The 19631-nt window shown below is 42.2% G+C and overlaps 1 protein-coding gene across 4 annotated transcripts in view; it reads left to right on the top strand.

Moving 5' to 3' along the window:
* ankrd50 (ankyrin repeat domain 50) overlaps positions 1-18975 on the top strand; it is a 118024-nt gene extending 99049 nt beyond the window's left edge. For all 4 annotated transcript variants that reach the window (XM_080193689.1, XM_080193698.1, XM_080193709.1 and 1 more), the window contains one exon: positions 15407-18975. In XM_080193689.1, the coding sequence (XP_080049815.1) occupies positions 15407-18972 (3566 nt within the window). In that variant the 3' untranslated portion in view covers positions 18973-18975. The remainder of the gene's footprint in view (positions 1-15406) is intronic.
* Positions 18976-19631: the final 656 nt, after the last annotated feature.

The raw sequence follows: 19631 nt of genomic DNA, 5'->3' as shown, positions 1-19631 counted from the left end.
AGACCTCGACCATGTCCTCAACTCCATGTACACATTGTCCCTGTGGTCTCTAATGGCCCCACTCTTTCCCTGGTCATCCTCTTACTCTTATAAAATGCCTTGGAGTTTTGTTTAATCTTACCTGCCAATGATATTCCTCTTTGTCTTCCTAATTTTTTAAATGCCCTCTCCTGCCCCAAACACACTTCATACTTCTGAAGGGTCCCACTTTTAATGCTCTGCACTACCGTAGGCATCCTTTTTTCTTTATTGAACTCTCCATTCCTTGACATCACAGGTCCCTAGACTTGCCACCCTTCTCCTTCTTAGAGGAACCCCTCCAAGTTCAGACACTTGATTTCTGGACTATACATAATATCCTATCCATAATGACTTTGAAACTTCAGCTATGATCACAATCCCCAAAATGCTCACCCACTGACACTTCAACCATTTACCCAGTTTCATTTCCGAGGATTAGTTCTAGCACTGCCCCCTCCAAGTAGGACTGTCTATGTACTGGTACAAAAATCTCCCTTAGATGCAGTTTAAAAATTCCATCCATCTAATCCTTTCACAAAAAGGTGATTCCAGTTAATGTTGGCAAAGCTGAGATCTCCTACCACTATAACCTTACTCCTGCACCCACCTCAGTGATTTGCCTACATGCATGCTCCTCATTCTCTCTCTCATTGTTGGGAGGCCTTTTTGTGTTATAATCCCAACAAAGTGATCTCCCCTTTTTATTTGTAAACTCCACCCATATGGCCTCATTTGAAGAACCTTTTAAGATATCCTCTCTGAGGTCTATTTTATCAATAATACAATCCCCCTCTTTTACATTCTCCTCATCAGCCTGAATCTTCTATACCCTGGAATTCAGTTGCCAGTCCTGCCCTCCTTTCAGTGATTGCAACAATCTCTCATTTCCACATGCTGATTAACACTCAAGTTCATCTGATTTACCAGACAGACTCCTTGCATTAAAGTAGATGCAATTAGCTTTCCAGTCCTCCCATGTATCTTATCATGGCCATGCCTTCTCTGCCTGATGGACTAATCTAGTTTTCCTTCTATATCTGACTGAACCTCACTCCAACTGGTACAGCTACTGTGTCCCATACCCCTACCAAGTTAGTTTAAAAGTACATACAATCCTCAGCTCTCTGATTTGATCATCTTAAATATCTGTTTGCTTGTTTGATGCAAACTTTCAGTGAATGCCACTGTTTATACAGAATTATTAGTGAAAAGTTTGAGTTGTTTGCTATCAGAGTAGATTTCTATGATGCTGTGAGATAGGGTTTGGAATTAGAAAATCAAAGGACTCAGTAAGAAGAAACTGGCTAAAAACAATGGATCGGCGTCAACAAAATTGAATTGCAGTAGCAAGGGTAAAAATATTGGCACAAGAAATGAGAATAAAGTTAAAGTTTATTTATTATTTATTAGTCACAAGTAAGGCTTACATTAAAACTGCATTGAAGTTACTGTGAAATTCTCCTAGATGCCACAGTTTGGCACTTGTTCCGGTCAATGCACCTAACCAGCATGTCTTTCAGAACGTGGGAGGAAACCAGAGCATCCGGAGGAAACCCATGCAGACATGGGAAGAACATGCAAACATCACAGATAGTGACCCAAGCTGGGAATTGAACCCAGGTCCCTGGTGCCATGAAGCAGAGTGCTAACCACTGTTATGGTGCCACCTCACAGAAGCATAAACAGAAGAAATAAAAGTGAGACAAATGGGAGAGAAGTGATGCAAACTGGACCAAGCAGGACAGAAGAGAGATAAATAAGTAAACTAACAGGAGGGAACATACTCATTAAAACAGGATGGGACTTGCAAGTAATTTGCACGCAAGGATCTAAGTGGCAGTCTGAAGGAAGAGCTTTCACTTTTTAAGTCTTTGCAGTTGTGCCAGCATTGAAATTACCAGAATTATGAGCATTCCTTTTATCTGGATCTTTACACCATAATGAAGGCACTTATGAGACTTTTGGCCACAAACGTATTGAAAAGAACTCCATCAGTAGAAAAACCAATGCAAGTTGATATCAATTAAACAAAGTCATCTCTCTGAAAAAGAGTGACATTGATTTTCTTGCTCTTGAAATCCAGATAGGAGTGCAAGTCGTTATTTCTTCATGGCTTGAAGAAGGCTGTTGTAAAAAGCCCTTTATATATTCTATTTCTAGTGACCTGGCTTGTTTGTACTCAAGAGATGACCACCATCCCTCTTGGTGCAGTGAGAAGAAATTCAAGAGCTAGCCAGAGGAAACAACGTATCTGCATCTAGTCTGCCCAGCTGTCAGAATTTTATACATTTCAATTAGATTGCCTGTCATTCTAAATTCCAGTGAATACAGGCCCATTTCACCCTACTTCTCATACCACAATTCTTCTGTCCCAGGAATCAGTCTGGTGAGTCTTTATTGTACCCTCTCAGTAGCAAGAATATAATTTTTTTAATTAGGTAGACCAAAACTGCACAATACTCCAGGTGTGATTTCATAAAGCCCCTGTACAGCTGCAGTTAAACGTCCTCATACTGAAGTCATCTTGCAACGAAAGCTAAGATTACCACCTTAACTTTTCCTGTTACCTGCATGCTTTTTTTCAGTGATTGGTGTACCAGGAAACCCAGATCCCTTTGTACCTCAACATTTCCCAATCTATCACCATTTAAATAATAATCTGCCATTTTGCTTCTCCCTCTGAAGTGGGTAACTTCACATTTATCTGTTATACTGCACCTACCGCCTGCCACTTTTTTCTCGCTCACTCAACTTGTCCAAATCACTTTAACATAATAAGAACATAAATAGGAGCAGAAGTAGGCCATCTAGCCCTTCAAGCCTGCCCTGCCATTCAATAAGCTCATGGCTGACCTGAAGTGGATCAGTTCCACTTTCCCACTCTCTCCCCATAACCCTTAATTCCCTTGTCTATCAAAAACCTATCTACCCGTGACTTAAATATATTTAGCGAGGTAGCCGCCACCACTTCAATGGGCAGAGAATTCCAGAGATTCACCACCCTTTGAGTGAAGAAGTTCCTTCTCAACTCTGATCTAAACTGCACCCCCCCCCCCCCCCCAAACCCTATCTTGAGGCTGTGCCCTCGAGTCCTGCTATCCTTTCTAAGCGGGAAGAATCTCTCTACCTCTACCCTATCCATCCCCTTCGTTATCTATGTCTCTATAAGATCCACCCCCCCCCCCCATCCTTCTAAACTCCGAGTACAGACCCAGTCTATTTAGTCTCTCTTCATAGTCCAACCCCCTCACCTCCGGTATCAGCCTAGTGAACCTCCTCTGCACTCTCTCCAAGGCCAATATATCCTTCCGCAAGTGCGGCGACCAAAACCGCACACAGTACTCCAGCTGTGGCCTCACCAGCACCCTGTACAGTTGCAGCAAGACTTCCCTACTTTTATATTCTGACCCCCTCGCTATAAAGGCCAACGTTCCATTCGCCGCCTTGATCACCTGCTGCACCTGCAGACTGGGTTTTTGCGACTCATGCACAAGGACCCCCAGATCCCTCTGCACCGTAGCATGCTGCAGCTTTTTGCCTTTTAAGTAATAATCCCTCCTACTATTATTTCTGCCAAAGTGGATAACCTCACACTTGCTAACATTATACTCCATCTGCCAGGTCCTCGCCCACTCATTTAGCCTATCCAGATCCCTCTGCAGACTTTCCACACCCTCCACACAATTTGCTTTTCCACTTATCTTCGTGTCATCAGCAAATTCCGTCACCCTATACTCGGCCCCCTCCTCCAGATCGTCTATATAAATGGTAAATAGCTGAGGCCCCAGCACCGATCCCTGCTGTACTCCACTAGTCACCAACTGCCAATCAGAATAGCACCCATTGATACCAACTTTCTGCTTCCTATTAGACAACCAATCCTCTATCCACACTAACACCTTACCCCCAACTCCGTGCAACCTAACCTTCTGTAGCAACCTTTTATGAGGCACCTTATCAAATGTCCTTTGGAAATCTAAAAACACCACATCCACCAGTTCCCCTCTGTCTACCGCACTAGTCACATCCTCATAGAAATCCAATAAATTCGTCAAACACGATTCCCCCTTAACGAATCCATGCTGTGTCTGCTCTATCAAACCATTCTTTTCTAGGTGCCTCGCTATTTCTTCTTTGACGGATTCTAGCATTTTTACAACTACAAACGCTAAACTAACCAGCCTATAATTCCCTGCCTTTTGTCTGCTACCTTTTGTAAACAGCGGCGTAACATTGGCTGTTTTCCAATCTTCCGGCACTTCCCCGGAATCCAGTGAATTTTGGTAATTAATTACTAAGGCATCCACTATCACCTCTGCCATTTCTTTCAGAACCCTGGGATGCATTCCATTCGGTCCTGGGGACTTGTCCACCTTCAGTCCCCTTAGTCTATCAAGCACTACCTCTCTAGTGACAGTAATCGCATTCAGGCCCTCAACTCCTACCATCCTTCTATCTTTAAGATCTGGCAAACTATTTGTGTCCTCTCCCGTGAAGACCGAGGCAAAAAACTTGTTTAAAACCGCAGCCATTTCCTCATCTCCCACTGCTAAATCCCCCCTCTCATCCTCTAAGGGTCCAACATTCACTCTAGCCAGCCTTCTTTATATATTTGTAAAAACTTTTACTGTCCTTTTTTATATTTAGTGCTAGTTTAGCTTCATAATCTATCTTTCCTTTCTTTATCACCTTCTTGGTCATTCCTTGTTGATTTTTAAATTTTTCCCGATCTTCTAATCGCCCACTACTTTTAGCCACTCTGAACACATCAGCTTTTAATTTAATACTCTCCTTTATTTCCTTAGACAACCATGGCTGGTTATCCCTTCTCCTACATTCCTCCTTTACCATCGGAATATATTTCTGCTGAGTACCGAAAAAGATCTCCTTAAAAATCCTCCACTGTTCCTCAGCCATCCTACCAACCAATCTGCGCCCCAATCTACATTCGCCAATTCCTCTGTCATCCTATCGTACTCCCCTCTGTTCAAACTGAGGACACAGGTTCAGGACCCTACTTTCTCATCCTCCATCTGCAAACTATCCTGACAGCGTTCTTTTTAAGCGTCTTAGTATATCCCTTACCACTCACCTCTCCAAGTTTTGTGTCATTAGCAAATTTGGAGATATTACTTTTGGTTCCCTTATCCAGACCATTGATGTGTATTGTGGATAGCTGGGGCTGACCCCCTGCAGAACCCTACTCATCATTGTTTGTCACTTCAAAAAAAAGACCCACTTATTGCTACAAAAGACAAGCATACACTCTCTTAAAATCCACACATACACGTACAGGTTATATAGTGGGAAAGGATTGGCCAGTCAAATTGGAGACTTACAAGAGTTAAAAGGTTGAAGAAGGCTGCAGTAAAAAGTCCTTCATATACTCTATTGTTAATGACTTGTTTGGACTCAAGATGAGTAGTTTGGTGATTTGGCTGGCTTCAGGTCTTGCAATTTTCACTCAATTGCCCTCTGCTTTCAGAATCAAGGCAGTTTAAAGTTACAGATGGGTGATCTATCTGTCCTGGAAGTACAGCTGGAGAGTTGAGTTAGTTCGTTAAAATCTCTACATGGCAACAGAGTCAAACAACAGCAGACAGAGTCCAAAAACTTGCAAGCTGGGTGGAGAAAGAGGAAGGATCACAGCTTCTGAGCTGTTTATACACAGTTCTGCTGAGAAACCATGCTTAAAACATAGTGTTGGCTTGTCATGTGACAGCCAACTAGTGATTTGAAGATGATTGTATTCCAAACCTAATTTGATTAAGTCAGGCCTGGGTTGTTCTTACTTGGGGGACCATTGTTCATGTAATTGGGTTTGATAGTTTGTCTCCACCCAGTTGAATATCTGAACATTGTGTTAATAGAATAGGAAATGTGTTTCAATTGCATCTTGGGTTTTTTTTTCCAGATATATCATCTCCCTGTCAGTGGGGTTGGAATGTGAATGTAGAGTAATGCAAATTAGGCAACCATTTTGGTTGAATGTTCAAGTCGCTTTAGTCTGCTTTTAATTTTTTAAAAGTTCAGTTCACATTTCCAGCTAGTGGATTAAAAATTATAATTTGGCAGAAAACCTATCCTCATGACAGTACCCAAAACAAGTTTGATAGAAGTTTAGTACTCAGGAAATAAGGGATGTGTGAGGATGGTGTGGGAAGGTGACGTTGACAGAGAAGATCTTATTGAATGGCATAGCAATCTTGAAGGATCAAATGGTTTGCTATCTTCATTTCTTGTTTTCTTCTAAAGCGAGATTAGACATGGAGCCATATAAAGTGATTTTAAGGAAGATGGTCAAAGAGTAGCTTCTAAAGATTGCTTAAAGAAGAAAGGTGAGGTAAAGTGGTGGAGTGTTTTTGGGGAGGAATTCCAGAGCTTTGGGCCTAGGTAACAGAAGACCTCACCACCAGTAGTGGAGCAGTTGAAATTGAAGGTTTGAAGATGCCAAAATGCCACCAATAGATAAACAGATATCTCAGAATGCTGTAGGGCTGGAGTAGATTACACAGATAAGGAGGAATGAAGCCATGGAGAAACTTTAAAACAAAGATGAAAAATGTAAAATTTAGGCAGAACTTTTGACCAGGAGCCAGTGCAGATCAGTGAGCACAGGAATGATTGATGAATGGTACTGTAAGTCATGGGCAGCAGAATTTGGATGACATTAGATGTACAGAATGTAGAATATTGGAGAATAGCCAGGAATATATTGGAATAATCTAGTCCTGAGGTAACAAAGACATGACTGAGGTTTTTAGCAGCTGATGATGAGCTGAGGCAGGAGCAAAGTCGGGTTATGGAGATAGAAATTATATTTTTAATGAAGATGCGGATATGTGGCTCGAAGCTCATTTGGGGATCAAATATGACTTCAAGCTTACAAAGAGTCTGGTTGAGTCTCAGACTGTTATTAGTGAGAGAGAGGTGGAGACAGTCGCTCAGAACACTGTTTGGACAGGAGACCGAAGTAAATGCCTTCAGCCTTTTCAGCATTTAATTGGAGGAAACCTCTGCTGATTCAGTACTGGATATCAGGTAAGCAGTTGTATAATTTAGCAACAAGGGTAAAGTAGAGCTTGATGTTGTCAGTGCACATGTGTAAAACAGTACTGTGCTTCCAGATGATGATGCATTGGGTAGCATGAAGATGAGAAATTGGAGGGGTCCAAGGATGATAATATGGGGACAGGAAGAGAAGACATTGCAAGAGAGATTCTGACTACAATTACAGATAGGAATGGAACAAGTGCAGTCTGACCCTGCTGGACATGGTGAAGAGCTGTTGGAGGAAGCTGATATAGTCAACCATGTTAAAGTGTGCAGATGGGTCAAGAAAGACGAAGATGGATATTTACCTTTGTCACTATCACATAGAATGTCAGATGGAAATTTGATAAGTGCTTTTTCAGTACTATGTTGGGGTGAAACAAAGAACAAAATCAGCCCGGGAAACAGGCCCTTCAGCCCAACAAGCCCACGCTGCCATCTCAACACCACCAGTCCACCTCTCTACTCATGACCCCTATCTAATGTTTTATGGCCATCCAGATTGAGGGAAACTGATTTAGGGACAATTTATTCCTGCCAGTCAGCCTAACAGCACATCTTTGGGGTGTGGGGGGAAACCGGAGCACCCAGAGAAAACCCACGCAAACATGGGGAGAATGCGCAAACTCCCACAGACACCGGCCCAAATCCATGTGTCTGCACAGCAATCAGCGATAGTCACTGAGCTGTCGTCTTGCCCAGTATCTTGTCCAGTTTAGGCACACACTAACAACATGAAGCACTAGGCCAATCTCGAACAACCAAGAGCAGCCCCAGAATGACCATCGCCTGTATGCCCCCCATTGGACATGAGGTGGACCGACTTAAAACCTGTGAATGAAAGAGAAAAAAAAACATTATTATCATACTATACCCATTTACATTACCAGGGACGCCCCAATGCTAATCACCCTTATTTAAAAGGTTCTCCTATATCCACCCATCTCCAACTCAGTCATATGCCTGTCTAAGTTACTCTTAAAGGACTCTAGCATGTTTGCCTCCACCACCTTATTTGGCAGAGCATTCCATACCCCCACTACCCTCTGAAAAACCTCCCTCTAATATCTGTGTTGTACCTCTCCCCCCTCACCTTAAGTCCATGGCCCCTTGTCCTACGTGTCTCTATTATAAGAAGTAGCTTGCCTCTGTTTACTCTGTCTATACCCTTCATAATCTTATATGCCTCTATTAGATCCCCCCTCAGTCGCCGTCTTTCAAGGGAAAAGATCCCCAATTTCTTCAATCTTTCCTCATACCCCAGTCCTTCCATACCAGGCAACATCCTGGTAAACCTCCTCTGTACTCTCTCCAGAGTCTCCACGTCCTTCTGGTATTAAGGCGACCAGAACTGTACGCAGTACTCCAAATGCGGCCTAACCAACGTTCTGTACAACTGCAACATTAGACTCCAGCTCTTATATTCTATACCCCTTCCTATAAAAGCTAACATACCATAGGCTTTCTTCACCACACTCTCCACTTGCACTGCCACCTTCAAAGACTTGTGCACTTGCACCCCCAGGTCTCGCTGCGACTCTACTCCTTACGGGCTTACTCTTTATCATGTAACTTCCCCCTGCATTATTCCGGCCAAAATGCATCACCTCACATTTATCCAGATTAAACTCCATTTGCCACGTATCTGCCCAATCAACCAGCCTATCAATATCCTGCTGTATTGCCAGACACTGCTCCTCACTGCCCGCCAATCCAGCCATCTTGGTGTCATCAGCAAATTTGCTGATCACACCACCTACTCCCTCTTCCAAATCATTTATATACACTACAAAGAGAAGAGGTCCCAGTACTGAGCCCTGCGGCACACCACTAGTGACAGACCTCCAGCTAGAAAAAGACCCCTCCACAACTACTCTCTGACTCCTCTTTGCAATGATGTGGGTGTGCCGGCGTTGGACTGGCGTAAACACAGTAAAAAGTCTGACAACACCAGGTTTTAGTCCAACCTATTTATTTGATAATATGGTGTCCCTCGAAAGCTTGTGAGTATATTATCAAATAAATAGGTTGGACTAAAACCTGGTGTTGTCAGACTTTTTACTCCTCTTTGCAAGCCAGTTCTCTACCCATGTAGATACCTGACCACATATCCCAGAGCTTTAATCTTCTGTACCAACCTACCATAAGGGACTTTGTCAAACGCCTTACTGAAATCCATAAAGACAACATCAACGGCTCGTCCTTCGTTGACTGTTTTTGTCACCTCCTCAAAGAATTCTACCAGATTCGTAAGGCAAGACTTCCCCTTGACAAAGCCATGCTGCGTATCCTTAATCAGATCGCAACGTTCCAAGTGCACATACATCCTATCCCTAAGAATCCTTTCCATCAACTTACCTACCGCTGACATTAAGCTCACTGGCCTATAGTTACCTGGGCTATCCCTCCTACCCTTTCTTCCATCTACAATGTGCACTGCAGCAACTACCAAGGTTCCTTCAACAGCACCTTCCAAATGCAATCTCTACCCCTAGAAGCACAAGGGCAGCAGATGCCTGGAAACACAATCACTGACAAAGTTACCGCACATGCCAAATACCTGCTGACTTGGGATTATATTGCCATTTTTTCACTCACTCAGTCAAAATCCCAGAACTCACTCCCTCACAGTACTGTTTGTTTAGTTGCACCACATAGCAGCATCTAATCACCACCACCTCGAGGGCAATTAAGGGTGTGGACAATAAATGTTGGCCTAGCAGTGGACACCCAATCCCATGGACAAATAAATTTTTAAAATCCCAGCAAAGATCAGTTTGGATTGGGGCGTACAAAAATATACCCAAGTACTTTGGAGAGAGATGTGATAGTTTGCAACATCACCTAGGTTCAAGAATTGATTTTTTTTTTTTATTGAGACAATGGTAGAAGATTTAAAGAAACAAGGGATAATGAATATTAATAAGCGTCCGAGCCCTCACCCACCCACCCTTATTCCATTTCCAAACTATTCATGCATCCTCTATGTTCACTCACTCAGGATCCACTATGGACAGGATTCATGAGCTATACAATAACATTGGGTTGACTTTGAAATGCTCATGAAATCATGAAAATTAATAAACATCCATTAAAGCTGCCCACAAAAAAGGCTTAGTCATAAAGCAATCAAAAAACACTTTAAAAATGGACAATTATCTCAATTCATAAAAGTCAACCAAAAAGAGCTTTGTAGTGTGTAAACAACCTTCACAAAACGGAATACAGTCGTGAGGTTTGAAGCTCAGCCATGCATTCATAGTAGGATTCCATTGACAACTGTTCAACAACGTCCATGGCACTCCCAAGCTAGATAGTTGTATGGAATTGGGCCATTTGGCCCAACTGATCTGTATTCATTTATGCTTCCATTCACTTCTCCTTTATGTATGCAATAAACCTCCCCTTAAATACACCATTGTTATCTACTTCAGCTATTTCATGTAGCCCTAATTTCCACATTCTCACCATTTATGTAGACGAACAGTAAATCACGTTTTTGCGCTTAATAACTGTAATTGGTAAGTGCATATTTGGTCTCTGTCATGATTCCCCTGCTTTTGTGTTTGACTCATGCATCTAGGTGGCATATGGTTAAAAGTGTTATGTACTTAAAACTCTTGGAATTATACCTCAGCATAAGCCAGTACTTTTAACCAAAAAAAGTTTTGATTTTGTAATCAATTATTTATCTCATAAACCACACATTTTTAGTATCTTTCGGCGGAAGGTGAAGTATGAGGTAGGAAGAATCTTCAAAGACAGCAAAAGAAAAAAGGAATGCAACATGAGAAGTGCCTAATGAGCAGTTTCCATCCACCCTGACAGTATAAATAAGCCATTCAGACTTGAACCTTCCCATTGAAACCATCTGTCCAAAAAGACACAGTGACGCTAGTCCCAAGGGTAGTCATTATAGATAGGTTTCACTGTGTATTGATTATTAAATATGTTCCTGTTGAGAGTTGGAAGTTGTTGTGTGAAACCACTAGAGACTTAGTAGCTCTTCCTTCTGCTTACTCATTTTGAATGTGTTTGACTAGTTTAAAAGACTTCCATTTCCACACATAGGCTTCATCCCTTGATTGATTAAAGTTTGATGCAAAATTCTTTCCAGAGAAGTACAGAATCAGATAATTGTTCTTACTGTCACATCTAATTCAAATATGCACATTGTTGCCAAATTTGCAAAGTTTTTTTTATAACTCAGTACACAAAATATAAAAGAAAATCCTATGCTTGCTTTCTGAGCTAGTCAGCTCTTGTGCAAAAAACGTGCCCAGCATTGCTTTATTTGTATTACCATTGCAGCACTGTCAATAGCTCTAATCCTTTGCAGTATTGTCCCGCTTTAGCCCGTTACATGACAGCGTTAGTGTGTTACACTAGATGGTTTATTGGTACTGATTACTTAAGAATGTAACATCCATGGATAAGCACATTTACTGTGACAAACCCTTCAGGATATAATTGCTTTTGAGTTTTTCACAATACATCTCTCTTTTTGTTGTACAGCCGCTTTTGGTGTCTTGCTTTTAGATGGTAATCAGTGACTTATTGGAGCAGTCTGTGTGCACTTAATTGTTGATTGGTACTGTAAATGGCTAAAGTGATGCACTGACCAGTGAACAGTATGCTCTAAAGCTGACATTTAAATGGTAAGGAAGTATTTTCTTTCAAAACACTGTCGGCCAGATATTTTTCTTTTAAAAAGAAATTAAATATATCACAGAAGTTATGAAAATGTGATGCATATCACGTTTAAGTTTTTATGTCTTGTAAATCTAGAATGGTGAATCAAGTAGTGGTGTGAGGAGCTTTTTGCTGCTGGTGCATGATTTTAAGAGACTTATGCCATACATAGAAGAACCTCCTATTCTTGAGTCAATGTTCATGCTGATTTGGACAAAACTTCAAATCCTATTTCGAGAGAAACCTTTTAAGCTGTCATGTTTTAGTCCTGATTTGCCATAAAGTCAAACTACATTGTTTAAAAAAAATCAGGGGAGCTTCACAACCAAAAAACTTGAAATAAAAGTTTTAAATAGAGTCTTGTAATGATTTGCAGCAGCAGAAAAATCAAATCGGCTATTATTAGTTCTAAAGTTGAAACGGTCTAGGGAGCCAAACATTGGGGTAGAAACATTTTAAACTATTTCCTTTTGGAAAAGTCAAAATGCAGTATTTCAAAATTGTTCAAATATAGGCACATCCAATCTGAGATTTTAAAGATGGGTATATTTGTATAATAAAGTCAGTACACTTGAGAATGAAGTTACTTTATATCTTAGGATCACTAGTGATTGCCTTATTGTGGAGCTCCATTGGAATCGGAAGTGATCCATTAATAGAATATAGAAGGGATATGCATTTTCATTCTCCTCATGCTCTCCTTTGGCGTCTTGCTGTGTATAGAACTACAAGCAACTGGTATCAAACGCTATTTTGGCTGTGTGGCTTTTATTCATTTGTGAGGCTATCTAGTAAATGTTGCAGGTTATACAATCATTAGTGAGCAGGAAGATTGCTTCACAGAGAAGCCTAGCATTGTCTTCACCCACACATTTACACGTTTTCAAAGGGGCTTACCAGACAGGGAAAAGCATTTCGGGTGATAGTTAATTTTCCCCGCCCTAAATGTGGGCATTGAGGTTATGCATAATGTACCTGTCTATCTTCAAGTTGATGGACTACCTGAACACAATTCGGGAATTGGACCTGGGATCATTTTTTTTCTTTTGTATATGGCTGAGTTGCTTCCCTGAGTTTGAGGAAGGGAAAGAATTACTTGATGCCACACAGTATAGACATCTCATGGCTGATTATATGACATTCTGTTCCCAATGGCATGCCTTGCCTGTTGGAATTGCCCATATTCTTGATGTATGTTAGCAGCTCAGCCAGAAGGTTACTTGTGTCGTGCTGCTTGATAACCCGTAGTTTCTCAATTCAAGCAAAAGGAAGCGTGTTTTCTTGTCTTCACCATGGATGTCCAATCTCTATATCTCCATTCCCCACCAGATGGTCTAAGGTCTCTCAGCTTCTTCCTCGAACAGAGGCTGGAACAATCCCCATCCACCACTACTCTCCATCTGGCTAAACTGGTCTTCTCACTGAACAATTTCTTTGACGTGTCTCACTTCCTTCAAACAAAAGATGATATCAAGGGTATCTGTATGGGTCTTAGTTTTACCTGCCTCTTTATGGGGATATGTGGAATATTCCTTGTCCCAGTCATATCCCAGCTCCTCCCACAACTCTTATGGGTGCATCAATGACTTGTTTCGGTGTGGCTACGTGTTCTCATATGAATGTGAAAATATCAAATTTGTTTCCAATTTCCACCTCTGTATCATCTTCACATGGTCCATTTCCAACACTTCTCTTTTCCATGAACTCTGCCTCTGTTTCTGGAGCTGGACTATCCACTAGAATGCATTACGAGCTCATGGCTACCTCGATTACAACTTTTCACATCCTGCAAGGACCCCCTCCCATTCTCTCAGTTCCTTTGCCTCCATTGCATCTGTTCCGATGATGCCACTTTCCAAAATAGTGCTGCTGACATATAGTCCTCCTTCCTTAATCGTGGTTTCCTACCCACTGCGATTGACAGGGCACTCGAAGTGCTTGATCCATCCACCGTGCCTCTGGTCTCACCCCTTCCCCTCCATCCCAGAACCAGGATAAGGACATCCTTGACTTTACTTTTCACCCCACCAGCCTCTGCATTAAAAGGATCACCCTCTGCCATTCCCCCCAACTCAGCATGATGCTACCACCAAACATCTTCCCCTCACTTCCTGTCAGCATTCTTCAAGTTCCTTCGGGATACCCTGGTCCACTCCTCCATCATATCCAACACTTCACCCATGCTACTTTAACCTCCTACCTGCTCATCATCCAAGGGCCTAAACAAACTTTTCAAGTGAAGCAGTACTTCACGTGCAGTTCCTTCAATTGCAGTCACTGTTCCCAATGCCATTTATTCTACATTGGAGAAATTTAACACAGAATGACTGTTTTGCAAAGCATCTTTGGTCCGTCCACAGGCTGGACCTAGATGTTCCTACTGCTTACCATTTCAACACATCATTCTGCTTTCATATCCACATGTTTGTCCTTGGCCTGCTGCAATGTTCCAGTGAAACCCAATGCAAACTGGAAGAACAGCACCTCACCTCCTAATTAGGCATGTTACAGCCTTCTGTACTAAACATTGAGTTTAACAAATTCAGACTGTGAACTCTCCATGTTCACCCCATTTATTTTAATTTCTTCCATTGATTCATTTTCCATCCCCTATTTTACTCTGCTTTTCCTTTTTTTTATTGTGTCAAAGTCTGCAACGAGGTAAAGAAGAATAAAGAGAGAGAGTGCAACATTGTCACAATCACAGGATGTTATTTATGGTATTTATCAGAGCCATTTGGAAGGATAGGAAATGTGATGGGACATGTTAAGAGATGGAGCTGTAGAAAGATGTTCAAAAACTTTGAAGCTGGAAGAGAGATTGCAGATGGGGCAGTAATTTGCAAGGTCAAAGAGTCCAAGGATTAGATGGTCAGGATTGTACTTAGTTGTTGGGTATCAAGGTGTGCAAAAGGGAGTTTTATGAAAGAGGCAGCCAATAGCTCAACGTGGGATGCTGGCCTTCATAGCGAGGGGGATTGAATATAAAAGGGAGGTCTTGCTGCAGCTATATAGGGCATTGGTGAGGCCGCAGCTGGAGTACTGTGTGCAGTTTTGGACGCCGTACTTACGCAAGGATATTTTGGCCTTGGAGGGAGTGCAGAGGAGGTTTACTAGGCTGATGCTGGAGTTGAGGGGGTTGAGCTATGAGGAGAGGCTGAATAAACTAGGCTTGTACTCATTAGAGTTTAGAAGAATGAGGGGAGATCTCATTGAGACGTATATGATGATGAATGGGATGGATAGGATAGAGGTGGAGAGACTCTTCCCGCTCAAAGGACAGTAGGACTAGGGGGCACAGCCTCAAGATAAAGGGGGGGCGGTTTAGAACGGAGTTGAGGAGGAACTTCTTCACTCAAAGGGTGGTGAATCTCTGGAATTCTCTACCTGTTGAAGTGGTGGAGGCTACCTCACTAAATATTTTTAAGACGCGGGTTGATGGGTTTTTGATAAGAGAGGGGATTAAGGGTTATGGGGAGAGGGCGGGAATGTGGAACTGAGCCACGACAGATCAGCCATGATCTTATTGAATGGCGGGGCAGGCTTGAAGGGCTAGATGGCCTACTCCTGCTCCTATTTCTTATGTTCTTATATAGCTACACGCAGCATATTTACTTAATCTTTTTTTTCTTTCTTTCAGGCTTCCGAAAAATTAGCTTGGATGATCTGCGTAAAGCCTACATTGTAAAAGACGTACAGCAGTATATCCTGTATCGTTTGGACCAGGAAGAAGCATTGAGACAACATCTGACAAAAGAAACAGCTGAAATGTTAAACCAGCTCCATATTAAAAGCAGTGGCTGTTTTCTTTATCTTGAACGTGTCCTTGATGGAGTGGTGGAAAGTTTTATTATGCTTCGAGAGATTAGGGATATTCCAGGAACGTTGAATGGACTGTATCTCTGGCTTTGTCAGAGGCTTTTTGTGCGAAAACAGTTTGCAAAAGTGCAGCCTATTCTAAATGTAATTTTGGCTGCTTGTAGGCCATTAACTACTTTAGAATTGTATCATGCAGTCTGGACAAAAAACATGACCATGACAATTGAAGAATTTCAACGGAAATTAGATATATTATCGAAGGTTCTTGTGGATGGTTTGGGGAGCACTAAAATTCTGTTTCATTACAGTTTCGCAGAGTGGCTGCTTGATGTGAAGCACTGCACACAAAAATATTTATGTAATGCAGCAGAGGGCCATAGAATGCTTGCTATGAGTTACACATGTCATGCAAAAGAACTCTCCCCTTTGGAGGTCCAGGAGTTTGCACTGCACCTGCTTAATTCTAACTTGCAGCTGGAACCATATCACTTAGCTTTGTGGATGATCTGGAACAGCACACCTGTAAAAGGAGCTTTGTCAACAATAGTTCCTAAAGAACAGGAAATACTACAGCTTTTAATAAAAGCAGGGGCTCACGTGAACAGTGATGATGACCGTACATCATGTATTGTACGGCAGGCACTAGAGAGGGAGGACTCCATACGAACTTTACTAGATAATGGTGCTTCTGTTAATCAGAGTGACTCGAATGGAAGAACACTGTTGGGTAGTGCAGCCTACAGTGGCAATTTGGATGTTGTTAACCTATTGATATCTAGGGATGCTGATCTGGAAATTGAAGATAATCATGGGCAGACAGCATTTACACTTGCTGCAAGGCAAGGTCATACCAAGGTTATTAATTGCCTAATTGGACATGGCGCCAACATAAATCACACTGATCAAGATGGCTGGACAGCATTAAGATCAGCAGCCTGGGGAGGGCATACGGAGGTAGTATCTGCACTTTTGTATGCTGGAGCCAAGGTGGATTGTGCAGATGCAGACAGTCGAACTGCTCTCAGGGCTGCAGCATGGGGAGGACACGAGGACATTGTTCTAAATTTGCTTCAACATGGAGCAGAAGTTAACAAAGCAGATAATGAAGGAAGAACTGCACTTATCGCAGCAGCATACATGGGGCATAGAGAGATAGTAGAACACCTGGTAGATCATGGTGCAGAGATCAATCATGAAGATGTGGATGGAAGAACAGCTCTATCAGTAGCTGCATTGTGTGTCCCTGCAAGTAAAGGTCATGCATCAGTAGTTAGCTTACTGATTGACCGAGGAGCAGAAGTTGATCACTGTGACAAAGATGGTATGACTCCACTGTTAGTAGCTGCCTATGAAGGTCATGTGGATGTTGTTGATTTGCTGCTTGAAGGAGGGGCAGATGTGGATCACACAGACAACAATGGTCGTACTCCTCTTCTGGCTGCCGCGTCCATGGGCCATGCATCTGTTGTAAATACTTTGTTGTTTTGGGGTGCAGCTGTAGATACTATTGATAGTGAAGGAAGAACAGTATTGAGCATAGCCTCAGCACAAGGAAATGTTGAGGTAGTGCGTACTCTGCTGGACAGAGGACTAGATGAGAATCACAGAGATGATGCTGGTTGGACTCCGTTGCATATGTCAGCATTTGAGGGTCACCGATTAGTTTGTGAAGCACTTATTGAACAAGGTGCTAGAACTAATGAGGTGGACAATGATGGTCGAATCCCACTAATACTTGCAGGTCAGGAGGGCCATTATGACTGTGTGCAGGTTATGCTTGAAAACAAATCAAATGTGGACCAGAGAGGCTACGATGGTAGGAATGCATTACGTGTTGCCTCATTAGAAGGTCATCGCGATATAGTAGAACTACTCTTGAGCCATAGGGCTGATGTGAATTACAAGGATGCTGACAGCCGGCCAACACTCTACATCTTGGCACTTGAAAATCAACTAGCAATGGCTGAGTATTTGCTAGAAAATGAAGCAAACGTGGAAAGCACAGATGCAGAGGGGAGAACCGCTCTTCATGTCTCCTGCTGGCAGGGACATTTGGAAATGGCCCAACTTCTGATAAATTATCATGCTGATGTCAATTCTGCTGATAATGAGAAGCGGTCAGCTTTGCAATCTTCTGCATGGCAGGGTCATGTGAAGGTTGTACAGTTGCTGATTGACCATGGAGCATTGGTGGATCACACATGTAACCAGGGTGCTACTGCTCTTTGTATTGCAGCCCAGGAAGGGCATGTGGATGTTGTTCAGACATTGCTGGAACATGGTGCTGATCCAAACCATGCAGACCAATTTGGACGCACTGCAATGAGAGTTGCAGCAAAAGGTGGCCATACGCAGATTATAAAGTTATTGGAAAAGTATGGAGCATCAAGTCTAAATGGATGCAGCCCGTCTCCAGTTCACACGATGGAACAGACAGCCCCTCAATCTGTCACTGTGAAAATGCACTCCTTGACAATTAAATCCAATAGCTCTGGCAGCACTGGTGGAGGAGATCTGCAGTCTGCCATGCGTGGTTTTTCTAATGGCCCTCAACATCCTTTCAGTTCACCCTCCGAATCTCCGGATTCAACAGTTGATCGACAAAAGTCTTCACTGTCCAATAATTCACTGAAGAGTTCCAAAAACTCCTCTCTTCGTACAACATCATCCACAGCAACAGCCCAAACTGTACCCATGGACAGTTTCCATGGCATGTCCTTCACAGAGCAGATACAGCAGCATTCTTTGCCACGTAGTCGAAGCAGGCAGTCTATTGTATCTCCGTCATCTACTACACGTTCCATAGGGCAACATGCTGGTTCTACAGCGAGTGACTGTGAATGGGGACAAATGAAACCCAATATGAGATCGAATAAAAGTAGCAAAACTGGACACATTGAGCCCAGTGAAGGTTCCACCAAAATTAGTTCATCTGGGAAGAGATCAGCTCAAAACAAGCAAAACAGCTCATCTCAGCCAAAGGTTTTGGAATATGAAATGACACAACTAGATAAACGAACAACCATAAATAAAATGGTACAGAATAATGCAGTGTCATTAAAAGAAGTACCCCCTGAGTCACAATGCAAAATTTTGATTCCACACAGTCCACAGGAAACTTCAAGGGCTCAGCAACAGTTCTTAATTCAGCAACACAGTGAACAAAAGAAAAGAAATGGAATAATGACAAATCCAAATTATTTGCAAGGGAATCCAGTTTTCCTGGGCAGGGTTGCAGTTCCAAGAAGTGGACAGGAGAGAGGGCATACTGAATGTTTGGAAGGTTATCCATTAGCAGAGACTGAACTGAGTCTGAAGCAAGCACTAAAATTACAAATTGAAGGGACAGACCCTAGCTTTAACTACAAGAAGGAGACACCGTTATAGCAGGTACTGCCAAGTTCATTTATGTGTAACTCTAATAATGTAAATATTTATATTGCAATATCATTTCAGTGTTGGATATTCAACTCTCAATGCAAGGTTGAACATCCTTTTAAGTGTGCTTTGATCTACTATATGAGATACCAGTGCATAGAGTCATGGAGGTTTACAACATGGAAGCAGGCCCTTTGGCCCAACTTGTCCATGCTGCCCTCTTTGAAATCACTAAGCTAATCCTAATTGCCTGTTTGGCCCATATCCCTCGACACTCATCCTACCCATGTAACTGTCTAAATACTTTTTAAAAGACAATATTGTACTTGCCTCTATGACAACCTCTTGCAGCTTGTTCCAGACACTCACCATCCTCTGTGCCTTTTTGTATCTCTCCCCTCTCAGTTTAAACCAATGCTCTCTAGTTTTAGCCTCCCCTACCTTTGGGAAGATATGTTGACTGACTAACTGATCTATGCCCCTCATTATTTTATAGACCTCTAGATCACCCCTAAGCCTCTTGCACTCCAGGGAAAAAAGTCCCAGTCTATCCAACTGCTCCTTATAACTCAAACCATTTAAGTCCTGGTAGCATTGTAGTAAATCTTTTCTGCACTCTTTCTAGCTTAATATCTTTTCTATATTAGGGTGACCAGAACTGTACACAG

The sequence above is a fragment of the Carcharhinus amblyrhynchos genome, chromosome 1 (genome assembly GCF_965287045.1).
Source record: "Carcharhinus amblyrhynchos chromosome 1, sCarAmb.v2.hapA, whole genome shotgun sequence".
NCBI lineage: Eukaryota > Metazoa > Chordata > Chondrichthyes > Carcharhiniformes > Carcharhinidae > Carcharhinus > Carcharhinus amblyrhynchos.
Note: the sequence above shows the minus strand (reverse complement) of the source record. Positions and strands in the feature narration are given on the sequence as shown.